Below are 13378 nucleotides of genomic sequence, written 5' to 3' on the forward strand. Positions count from 1 at the left end.
TAGGTGCCTCTAATGTATTTATTTCTCCCCAAAACACAATTCACACCAATTCAGTCCTTGCTTTGCCTCCAGTTTCACCTAGGAGTCTGATAAGACTTCCAAGAGTGTAATGTAAACATATTATGAGAAGGGGTCAAGGTTAGGATGGGGAAAGCAAGACTTACCCCAAAGTATTAGAAACCACCAAGCTGAGAAGGATGCTGACTTACCACGGTGTAGATCTGATGCTTCCGCCTTTTAGCCAGGTCAATTATGTTTACTCCATTGTAGTAAAGATTTTCAATACATCCGTGGAAGTTTTTCTTTAAAAAGGTCCCAGGTTTGCCTGGTACTGGAATTCCTCCAAAACTAAGCTTTATGAGAAAGAAAAAAAGTCAACTCTTAGTTATAAGCTCTGAATGAATAGGAAAAGGAAAGTAAGCAAGTGAATTTCAGAAGATTCAACTGTAGCATGAGCCAAGTGGCTCAAATAATTATAGATGCCACTTGATTACACATTTAAAAGGATACTGATTAGGCCACGTAAAAATAACTATAATTGCTTGCTTTTTAAGAGCTTATTTTACAAAACTGTTTTACTTCCTTTCTGAACCCTTCTAATACTAAATAAAACAATAATTTACAGAAGGAGGAAAAAAAGAAAAGAAAACATCTTTATATTTATCTCTTATGCAAATATCTGAGGACATACAAAGAAAAACCGAGGGACAAACAAAATATACCTCTATTCAGACCTAGTTTATTCTGCATTGTACCAAAAACACCTTATGAACACAATTGTTCCCAAATTACTTTTATAAAGATTAAAAATAGGAAACAATTCAAATGTCCCATACATTTAAATAAATGGAGGAAAAAAATCGAGAATTGATATGATAGACTCCTACTTCGTTAATAATGGTGCTGAGTAAACGTTTGTTATAAAGTGGAAAATGAGTGGAATGTTGACTGAAAAATGCAGGAGTTATAACTGGGTATAAAGCATGATGTCAACAACAAAACATGTGCTTACAATTTAGACTTGAAGAAATACACTGAACTATTAATGATAGTTGTCTCTGGGAAGGATATGGGTTACTAGTTTTCTCTACCACTTTTCTTTCCAGTAAAAATTACTACACATTACTTTTGGAATGGAAATATTCTTTTAAAAACAAACCTGATTTGGTATGAATATTCCTCCTATTGTACAAGAGAAGCAGAACACTTTCTTTAATCATGTTTATCCCAACGTTATTTAATGAGTAACCCAGTTTTTCTTCAATGCTTTGAAATGTTACCTTTAGCATGTATTTAAACTATTTGAATGCTTAGTGTATTTCAGGAAGATTTGTTCTCCCAATCAGAATGTCTTTGCCTCATATGAATGGCTACAGATAAAGCAAAGCTTACTTCCAGATGTCTACTTTTTTTCCCCCATAAGTTCCACACCATTTTTTAAAAATTGCTTCTTTATACATTGTAATATATGATAAGAGTGATTAATCCTGCTGCCCACTTCTATTTATCATTGTTTTACTCCAGATAATTATTTGGTATTTTTGCCTATTTTAAAGTTTAATTTCAAAATAATTTTATTTAAAATAATCTGTTAGAATTTTGAGAATTTGTTATTTCCATAAACACATTTACTTGGAGAAGAATAAACATTTTTGAAATATTTCATCTTCCTATACAAGAACCCAGTGTCTTTTTCTATTTTCAAAATATATTTGGTAAGGCCCTTCACTTAAGGTTATTATTTTATTTCTCTCGTTCACATATTCATCATTAACTTAATTCCAGTGAATTTCAAGCATTTAAAATTTTCCATTGTATGGAATCTAAAAAACAAAACAAAACAAAAATGCGAACAACTCATAGATAAAGAGAACAGATTGGTGGTTGCCAGAGGTGGGGGAGTGGGGAGTGGGCGAAATGAGTGAAGAAGGTCAAAAAGTACAAGCTTTCAGTTATAAAATGAATAAGTCACTAGATGTAATGTACTGCGTGGAGATTATAGTTAATAATACTGTATTGTATATTTGACAGTTACTAAGGGAATAGCTCTTAAAAATTCTCATCACAAGAAAAAAATGTTGTAATTATGTGTGGTAATGGATGTTAAATAGATTTAGTGTGGAGATCATTTTACAATATATGCAAATATCAAATCATTATGTAATACATCTGAAACCAATATAATGTTATATATCACTTATGTCTCAAATTCCAGTGTAAATTAATTGTTTTCATTAATTAAACATTTATCAAGTAAATTATATACGCATCCTACTGTTTTCTCTATCCAGATACTCGTATATTAAATAATGTACGTTTTAGTTAATTTCATACAACTTTTCAAGGAAATAATCAGATGACATATTTAAAACACTTTACTCTTTTCAAGCCAAATTATATACATTTTTTTGTTTCATTGTCCTGATCAAAACTTTCTAAAATATAGCCAAAACTTTTTAAACAACAATAAATAAGAATTATGGTATAGAACTTTGGAAAAAAGCCAAAAACAAAAAGGAACAGTACTTTTGTATATTTCCCAGTACATAGAATACTGATTCTGAATCCACATCACATTAGATATCCTTTAATCTCATTTACACATAAATTATTTAGTTGCTTATTTTTTGTTTGTTTGAAATGAGAAATGAATGCTCGGTTTTATCTATTGACTGGTCTTTCAAAAATTCATGGGACAGAATACAAGACATTTTACATTTAATCTATTGATGGGTTGAATATTAGATCAGAAATTAATAGATTCTCTTTGATTGAACCACACTATTTGTCTTGAAGTATATGTGCTCATATTTTAAATAGTAAATGAATTTGAGCTCCAGTTTTCTTCTTTTGCCAAGTGTTTAGATCATGTCTAAATGTGTCTCTGAGTAAAACTCTGGGAGTTTTATCTTTGACTCTATTTAAAAATGACTCATAACTCTTGAGAAATATTCTGGAAAACTGAAAAAAAATGACCTTAATTCCACAAATACTTTGTAAAAATACTGCTCAGATAACTTCCTTGTTGACTTATTGCAGTATTCCAATGTTTTCAGTTTGAGTCATGTGGATTTAAAAAGATTCACTTCCCTTTTGTAATTGTATAAATCAAATTTGTAAGGTAAAAATAAAGTTGACTATTTGTTACTTTTGTTTATTTTTAAAAAAACTTTATTATGTTAGAGCAGTTTTAGTTTCACAGCAGAATTGAGAGGAAGGTAGAGAGATTCCCACATACCCCCTGCCTCTACACATGCACAGGACCCCCGTTACCAACAGCTTCCACCAGTGGTTTACTTCTTCCAACTGGTGAGCCTACACTCACACATAATCATCACCCAAAGTCCAGAGCCTACACTACGGTTTACTTTTGCTATTGTACATTCTGTGGGTTTGGACAAATGGAAAATTACATGTATCCACCAGTACAGTATCATATAGAATAGTTTGCCTCCTCTAAAAATCCTGTTCTCTGCCAATCCATCCCTCCCCCAGCCCCTGACTCCAATCCCTGGCAACCATTGATCTTTTTACTGTTTCAATAATTTTGCCATTTCCAGAATGTCATATTGTTGGAATCATACAGCATGTAACCATTTCAGTTTGGCTTCTTTCACTTAGTAACATGAATTGAAGGTTCCTCCATGTCTTTTTATGGTTTGGTAGCTCATTTCTTTTTAGCTCTGAATAATATTCCATTGTCTGTATGTAGCGCAGTTTGTTTATACATTCACCTACTGAAGGACATCTTCGTTGCCTCCAAGTTTTGACAACTATGAACAATGCTGCTGTAAATATTCATGCTCAGGTTTTTGTGTGGACATAAGTTCTTATTCTTTTTTATAATTTATATTATTATAAATATATCACTATATATAATTTATATATAATGAAAATTTTATTTTTTTAATTTTTTTGGCCATCTTCCTCAATTTTCAAAAAAAAATAATGTTCTACATCACTCAGCTGTGATTTAGGAAAATATTAGTCACGGGGCAATATTTGAAAAGGAGAGAAGAAAATAAAAAACCCTTCTTTTAAATAGCAAAAAAAAAAAAAAGCATTTGAAGGATTTGGGGTAGAGCCTTTTTTAAGTGAAATAGTATGGAGGACAGTATATATTATAAAACTGTAATTTCCCATTACATGAAAGGAGAGCAAAACTCTTTCTAGTCTGGGTAGAGGATGTTAGGAGAAAATTGGTGGAGATAAGAGTTACATGGTGTGGGACCTGCTCTTTGGGTCTCTCTGGGAGATTGAAATTTGATGAGGTTTGGGTGAACAAGGATGGAGGTCACAAGATAGATTTTGGAAAACACAGGGAGTTATTTCTCCCCTGATTCCTACAACAGTGATGATGTAAGCCTATTAAAGAGGCTTCAAATTCAGCATGGCCTCAGAGCAAAACTTGGCTGGAAGACAGACAGGTTAGCAATGGCTATGAGAAGTAGCAACATGGAAGTTTCTGAGAGCTGCTTCTCAACGGCCTGATCACTAAAGCACTGTGTGAAATAGGCTACTGAGGTCCCCAGGGCTGTGAGAGAAGGATGGGGAATATGGATGGACTGAGGATATAAGTGTGTCAAAGGCTGGTAGCTGATACGGAGGTCCAAGTGTCCAGGTGACTAGACCTCACAGCCTGAGGCCATTGCAGGCACCATGCACAGCAGCTGCAGAGGCTGACACTTTACTCCCATGCTGGGCTATCCACAAGCCCGCAGCCAGTGATCTGTCCATGGAAACAAAAAGGAGGAGCAAGAAGGAACCCCAGTATAACCCAGTATTTACACAATAGTACAGTAAGTTTTAAATAGGCATTAACTAGTTATCATTCATCAACACGGTTAGATTTTTCTGCTATCAGGGGAAGCAGGGGCCAATAAGCCTATTGAATTCAGGTAGGGAGAAGAAGCAAAACTGCATTTCTGCACGTTTGAGTATGAGATTAAATTTTTAACCTGTTTTATATTTTAAATCTTTCATGTAGTTGAGAATTTGAGGCCATAATTGTACTACTGAATTATAGATTTAGTTCATTATCAGATTAGTTAGAATGGAAAAACTTGCTTCATATATTACTGATTTTCTTTCCTGCGTATATAGTATTGATTTTTCTAAACATTTCATAAACACTTGTAGGCTATACTTGGTATATACCTACGAATTTTACATGAATAATTATATCCATCAGATCATTTGCATTCATAATTTTATCTGATTTATCAAAATTGTGTGAACGAAAATCAAAATCTTGCCCTTAACTATGTTTTTGTCCATCAAGCCATCCAGACAAGGATCACTGCTACGCATGACCTGGGATGGTCAAATGATTATAGCAAATGTTTACAAAAATTGAATATTGATCATATTCAAGCTCTTCTCCTGCTGAGTTCAGCTGGCATCTGAGTCTCACCCAAGTTCCCAACGCCGGCTTTTCTCCTTGAACTGTGCCCATTAGTTTATTCTTCTAGCAACGTAACTGGAAAACCAATAACCACTTCCTTCAGCCTTGCTCTTGGGCCTCTGAGTCCCAGAACAGGGCTTCTGTGTCCCCACAGCTCACGTCAGGACAGTGTCAGTCAACATCTAACCACTGGAAATGAACTGTTTTGGTTTTTTGAATTTGATTGATATTTTATTTCATATATGCATCTGTTTGGTATAGGTGTTTTTAATTAGAAACCACAACATTTAGTACTTTACAATAGCCTTTATCTTTTTATCTTAACTTTTACTTTCAGTGGTACTAATTTTTCTACCTCTGTTCTCAGTTTACATAAATTTAACTGGGTATCTTTGTCCCCAGTTCCAACTTTAAAAAAATACTCATTTTGGTGTTTTCTGCCATACGTGTGTTAATTGAAAACCACATATCATATGACTGGTGTTTGTTTATTAAGCAAATATGAGACTACTTACCACTTGAGGGAATTTAGAAAAAATTTTTAATAATGCTATATTCTTTTTTTTTTTTTAATTTCTTTGGTTTTTTTTTGCCTCTTCGGGTCTTAGTTGTGGCACTTGGGGTCTTCATTGAGGCGTGCAGGATCTTTCACTGTGGCACAGGCTCTACGTTGTAGCACGTGGGCTTCTCTCTAGTTGCGGCACATGGGCTGTGCGTGCTCCAGAGCATGTGGGCTCTGTAGTTTGTGGCACGCGGGCTCTCTCGTTGAGGCGCACAAGCTCAGTAGTTGTGGTGCGTGGGCTTAGTTGCCCCACAGCATGTGGGACCTTAGTTCACTGACCAAGAATCGAACCTCCATCCCCTGCATTGGAAGGTGCATTCTTTACCACTGGACCACCAGGGAAGTCCCTAGAAAACTTTTAAGTATATTGCTATAATTATAAAGATGATCAATATTGCTTTATTCTACTGTGTTTGTTAATTTTTGATTATTGTCTCTTTTATGCTTTTTGCTATGTAGACTGTGTAATGTTTAGTCTTTTTTTTTTTTTAATCTTTATTGGAGTATAATTGCTTTACAACGCCATGTTAGTTTCTGCTGTATAACAAACTGAATCAGCTATACGTACACATATATCCCCATATCTCCTCCCTCTTGCACCTCCCTCTCACCCTCCCTATCCCACCCCTCTAGGTGGTCACAAAGCACCGGGCTGATCCCCCTGTGCTATGCGGCTGCTTCCCACTAGCTATCTATTTTACATTTGGTAGTGTATATATGTCCATGCTACTCTCTCACTTCGTCCCAGCTTACCCTTCCCACTCCCTGTGTCCTCAAGTCCATTCTCTACATCTGCATCTTTATTCCTGCCCTGCCCCTAGGTTCTTCAGAACCTTTTTTTTTTTCTTTAAGATTCCATATATATGTGTTAGCATACAGTATTTGTTTTTCTCTTTCTGACTTACTTCACTCTGTATGACAGACTCTAGGTCCATCCACCTCACTACAAATAACTCAATTTCATTTCTTTAGTCTTTTTAAAAAACTGACTTGGAAGATAATCCTGTGATTATCTAGCTTTTTAAACTACAGTTTTGGATTACTGTCTATGAAGCCCAGATTTGTTGTTTGTTTTTTTTCTCCAACTCCAACTTGTTTTGAATTTTGATTACTTAAACTATTACTATTATCAATTAATCTGCACATTTATTTTTCTACTTTGAAACTTTTTTTTTAAAGAAATTCTATTTTGTGTCAATTTGTTACAAAATTGCATAAATTTTTGAGTTGTATCAACATCCATCTTTAGCTTTTCACAGTGAAGTGGTTAAAATCACTGTTTCAGAAGCTTCTCTGGCTGGATTTAAAACCAGATCTGCCCTTCTGTGGGACCTTGGGTAAAATACCTAACTGTTGTGTGATTCATTTTCCTCATACATAATATGAGGATAATGATAATACTGATCTCATATAAACAATGTAGCTTGATTGGATTAATGTGAAAATTAAAAGATTTCCTACCAAGGACCTACTCTATAGCACAGGGAACTATATTCAATATCTTGTAATAATAACCTATAATGGAAAAGAATCTGAAAAAGAATAGACACATACAATAGATACATACATATGTATATATGTATATATACATATGTATACATATGAATCACTTTGCTGTACACATAAAACTAACACATTGTAAATCAACTATATTTCAATTAAAAAAAAAAAAAAGATTTCCTACCCTGAGACATTTTGAAGGGCTCATGGCATGTAGCCTTTGCTGTTTGCAGGATTGTTCTTACCAGCAACAATTTCTCAGTTAAGAGGTTCTTCCAAAACAGTGTTTTTGCAGGCTTATTTTCAGCAATTTCTGAATAAAAACTATATGGATACTAACTTAGCTAATATTTTGCAGTCTGAAGTTTGCTATATTTTACATTGATGTTTTACATCAATAGCAATTAAACTAAGTAACTTTTCTTTTTTGAATTAATAAACAAACACACATTTTCTCCGAAGTCCTGTAGTGGTTTCCTTCTGGTTTTCAGATTTTCAGAACACTGGAACTAAATATGTTGTGTCCTCCTTTGAAAAGGTCCTGCAATCATTTCTAGCTTGGTATTTATTTGAGAGGGAAAAAGAAAAAAGAAAGAGAGAGAGAACTTGCTAGAACTATCTGATCAGTATCTATTTTCCATGAATTTTTTCAAATTTAGGAAAACTGGTCATTGAACTGTTGAGTGTCAAATTCTATTTCACTTGTTCTTTGGGTAGGAGGCATATTCCAGGCTCACATTCTTCTGCATTCTTCTTATTCAGTCGGCATTCTAAAGAGTATTGTTTATTTATTTAATTTCCTAAATGTCTATCCTAAAATTACAGAGCTTTTCTCAGTTACTTCAGTGGCTGTGTTGTATAAGCTATTCTTTTTAACATCTCACAAATATATCTCTATTGTGTTTATAATTGCCCCTGTACTTCCTTCAAACTTGAATGAGTCTCCTTGAATTCTTTGTTTTTAAGTCAACCCTAGCTGTATTCTACAAACCTCTTCATTCACTGATTTGTTTGTCTGGGACACTGATGATATGATTTTGCCCTTCCATTCAGACTCAGGCATATTTCATCATGGGGCAGATACTGATGGTACTGAATAGAGATTATATTTCAGGGCACATCATTTGCATGAAGTAGCCCAAAGGCATTCAGTATATGCATCAGAGAGCTGGAAATCCAGTTTCCATTAGATCATGGGCTCCTATAACACAAAATAGTTGTGACACTATAAGGGAACCAGATGCCCTGAGCCAGTTCTCTCCAGATAGCAATATGACAAATTCACATTTTTTTTTTTTAAGTCCTGGCTTAAGTGACATCATCTCAATAATCCTTACCCTGATCAACATATCTAAAGTTGCAACCTGTTTTCCCTCAATCTTTGAACTCCCAATCCCATCACCTAGATCTATTTTTGTTCTTTCTATAGCATTTGTCATCTTTCTTACTATGTAATTTATTTACTTGTTATGGGTATTGCTTATAGTTTGTCTCTCCTGCTAAAACACAAGCATCACAAGGGTAGGTGCTTGTTCTTTTCATGGACATATTCCAAGCACATAAAATGATGCCTGATACATAACAGATGCCGAATAAATATTTGTTGAATGTTTTGTTAAATCTCTCTAAAAAAAGTTTCTCAAGGACACAGACCACATCTTTTTCATTTTTGAATATTTAATGCAAGAGGTATGACTCAAACGTAAGAGATTCAACAAATAATTGTTGAATTGGATCAAAAAAGAGCACTAGCAATTTACTTCTAAAACCGCTTTACCTTATTGTCATTTTTTTGTCAATGTGGCTGCTTTCTTTTCTTACTTTTCTTATTTGTTTGCTCTTGGAAAATTGCATGGTGAGCCTTTTATTGATCTTAGTGGTCAACAAAACCAGGTGTTAGACTGTAAAGTTTCACTCACAGTCTGAGTGTCTTGGTCCATCTGGGAACCTGATGGGTTTTCTGGTGTCACAGGTGGGCTCCAACTGGATGAATCCCAGGAGAAAACACACTTTGATGTTAAATGTATGAGGTCCTAGAAGCTGCCACTCTCTTTTCCTTTGATCTCATTCCTCTTCTATTGTCTGGAATTTGCTTGTCTCGTTTTCAGTCTTTGATGTTACTTCTCTGGCAATGAGTTCATTCCTCCTTATTGGTTTTTTTCTCTGGCCCTGTTTGAATTTGAGAGTCTTCTTGTTCTCAAGATTCCTTTTCCTGTCAGACTTGGATTTCTGATACATTTGAAGTTTCTCATTAGTGAATATTTGTCTCACTTTTGTTCTGATAGCCTATTTTGTAATGGAATATATATGAAAAAGGATCCAAATGGCTGTCTTCTTTTTTTTTTTTCCACACTTTAAAACTTGCACCGGCTTGGTGTTTGTTGAATTATACATAGAGATTATGGCCCTTCTGGAGGAAGGCTGTCAAAGGTAGATGAATTTCTGCCATTTCAAATGAGACCAGAAATCCCAATTTTCTGATGGTACCTCTTGATTTTTAAATATTGGCCTGAATTCAAAGAGTTAAAAAAAAATACTAAATGGGCCAAATAAGATGAGGGTAGTCCAAATTGTTCCCCGTGTGACCAATTTTTGGCTTCTGCTCTACTGTTTGATTTGATCAGTGACTCAGATTGGAACTTCTTTGGAACTTCTGATCTCTATAACTCTTAAGGGGGTGTAGTGCATATGATCTCTTATTTTTGTCCCTACTTTGGGATTATATATTTAGGTGAGGTGACTTGTTTTCATATCTTCACTTCTTTATTACTTCTATACCCTATTCTTTCACAAATTCCCAGTGTCCCTTTATTTCTGCATGATACAATTGTTCATTTCTGTTTCGGGAGGGAAAAGAGTAAGTGATATCTGACCCAGATGCAACCCTGCATTGAATAGGAGGAAGCACTGATCCTGACAGCCCTCCTTGTTTCCATAAAGCACCTCATTCATGGCCATGCTTCCTGCCTGTGTTCCAGGTCCACAGCTACCCACCTCCACCCTGGCTTTGGCTCCTGACCCAAGCCCAGCTGTCGTCCCTTACACTTCGGTTGAATTTGGCCTCAGCACCTCTCTTAGATAAGGTTGTCTTTTAGTAATAACAATAGTGGCATTTCAATAGGTACATGAAAAGATGCTCAACATCACTAATTATTAGAGAAATGCTAATCAAAACTATAATGACGTACCACCTCACACCAGTCAGAATGGCCATCATCAAAAAGTCTACAAGTAATAAATGCTGGAGACAGTGTGGAGAAAAGGGAACCCTTCTTCACTGTTGGCGGGAATGTAAGTTGGTGCAGCCAATATTGGAAATCCCCGATTTCCAGCCAATATTGGAAACCCCCATTTCTCAATTGTGGAAACAGTATGGAGCTTCCTTAAAAAACTAAAAATAGAACTACCATATGATCCAGCAATCCCACTCCTGGGCATATATCAAGACAAAACCCTAATTCAAAAAGATAAATGCACCCCTATGTTTTTAGCAGCACTATTCACAATAGTCAAGACAAGGAAACAACCTAAATGTCCATTGACAGATGAATAGAAAAAGATGTCTTACATATATGCAATGGAATATTACTCAGCCATAAAAAAGAATGAAATAATGCCATTTGCAGCAACATGGATGCAACTAGAGATTATCATACTAAGTGAAGTAAGTCAGAAAGAGAAAGACAAATACCATATAATATATGTGGAATCTAAAAATCTAAAATATAACACAAATGTTTTAAAATATAAAATAGAAACAGACTCACAGACATAGAGAACTGACTTGTGGTTGCCAAGGGGAAGGTGGGGTGGGGGAGGGATGGATTGGGAGTTTGGGATGCAAACTATTATATAGAGAGTAGATATACAACAAGGTCCTACTGTACAGCACAGGGAATTCTATTCAATATCCTGTGATAATCCATAATGGAAAGGACTATTTAAAAAAAGAATATATATATAATTGATCACTTTCCTGTACAGTAATAATTAACACAACATTGTAAATCAACTGTACTTCAATAATAAAAAAAAAAATAGTGGCATTTATGGACTAGTTTTATGCATCAGGCCCTATGCTTAGAGCTTACTTTCATTATTTTTTTCTTTAACTTTTTAGTTAGATATTACTATTTGCTCCACTTGAAAGCTGATGAAAACGATGGCATACAGAGGATTAACAGCTTGACTAAGGCCGTAGAGCCAAGGGGTGCAGTTGTAGCCCCTCTGGTCCTACACACACTGCCTCGCCTCCAACTACTTCTATTCCAGTTCCATTGAGGAACCATCTCCGTGAAGACCAGGGTCAACAACTGGTCTTGGTTAGCCTAAAACTTTCTCATTTTTAAAACTGAAAGTCCCAGGCTCACTGACACAGTATGCCCCTAACCTAGGCAGCCTGGCATGCACCTGGTGAGCTTTTGCTGTCCCCACTATGGGGAAGAAAAGGAGACGTGATGGACAGTTATAGTAGCAGAAACCCCCAATAGTTTCTCAACAGCATCAATCAGCCCCTTCTATTTCCTCTGCCAGAGCCACCCAATGCTCTCTACCTACTAGCAGGTTTCACACCAAGGGCTGGATTCAGACCATCTTTCTAATTCTTATCCAGAGTGCTGCTCCTGGCCGAAATCTGGTCCATTGCTAGTCTAGGGTTCCTTTCTCTAAATGGATATCTTTTTACAGATTCACAGACACCAAAGTCTGACACAGCCTGATTGGTTCAGCACATATTTATTTATTCATTTTTGTCTGAATCAATTTACAACATTTTAACCTTAGTTTAATTGGATAATCGGGGACTTCCCTGGTGGTGCAGGGGTTAAGAATCCGCCTGCCAGTGCAGGAGACACAGGTTCGAGCCCTGGTCCAGGAAGATCCCACATGCCGTGGAGCTACTAAGTCTATGCGCCACAACTACTGAAGCCCTCATGCGTAGAGCCCGTGCTCCGCAACAAGAGAAGCCACCACAGTGAGAAGGCTGTGTGCGCAACGCAATGAAGAATAGCCTCTGCTCACTGCAACTAGAGAAAGCCCGTGTGCAGCAACAAAGACCCAATGCAGCCAAAAATAAATAAATTAATTAATTAATTAATTTAAAAAATTGGATAAAGGGGTAAATCATGTATATTTCAGCATTCAAGCAAGAATTCATTGGAAATTCTAACTTCAGTATATCCCCACCCCATACATTCAGGCTAGAAGGGCACCTGCAGTGGAACTGACACCCTAGACAGCCCCCCTCTGACCACCCTCTGGTCACATCCTGCCTCATAGGGGTGGTGTTTGCAAACCAAGGGGAAATGACGATTTAATCTTCCTACCCAGCTCCCCAGAGTTTCCTGCCTGAACAGCTCTGAAACAGCTTCAAGGGCCTGAACTATTCTCCCCACTGTCCATCCTCCTGAGGATGGACCACGGACCCATACATAGGTCCCAGGAGTGGCCAAGGGGGTTTCCACTGTGGACAGGGCTTGGACATGTGGGATGTTCATTTGTCAAAGAAGGAAGTAGAACAGATTTTATTCAACTGTTTGTTAGCTTATTTGTAACTTTTGAAATATTTAGAACTATGGTACATGGACCCCATTAGGACTCTCGCCTCAGGCCCTACGAGTATTCAAGTGGGGCCTTTATAATATTTTATTGATGATGACATTTAGCCTAAGTTCACCCGGCCTCAGGATGTCTTATGAAATAGTTAAAACCTACCACCACACCCTTAACTGTGGCTAAAATAATACTATAAGGAATTTTATCAAGTGTTCTTTTACTTTCTCTTAATAAAAACAATATTTGGGGTATAATACTGGAATTGGCATATTCCCCTCATCATGTTCCACACAATTAGCTTACTTTTCAATATGTACATCTCACTGTTACAAAACTTGGAGAAACATGCAATTAGCAAG

At 36.2% G+C, this 13378-nt stretch overlaps 1 protein-coding gene across 1 annotated transcript in view; it reads right to left on the bottom strand.

The window, feature by feature from the left end:
• CNTNAP5 (contactin associated protein family member 5) overlaps positions 1-13378 on the bottom strand; it is an 829028-nt gene that overhangs the window by 377154 nt on the left and 438496 nt on the right. The window contains exon 7 of the mRNA XM_036857137.1: positions 210-353. Coding sequence (XP_036713032.1) covers positions 210-353 — 144 coding nt within the window. The remainder of the gene's footprint in view (positions 1-209; positions 354-13378) is intronic.

Source organism: Balaenoptera musculus, chromosome 7 (assembly GCF_009873245.2).
Source record: "Balaenoptera musculus isolate JJ_BM4_2016_0621 chromosome 7, mBalMus1.pri.v3, whole genome shotgun sequence".
Classification (NCBI taxonomy): domain Eukaryota; kingdom Metazoa; phylum Chordata; class Mammalia; order Artiodactyla; family Balaenopteridae; genus Balaenoptera; species Balaenoptera musculus.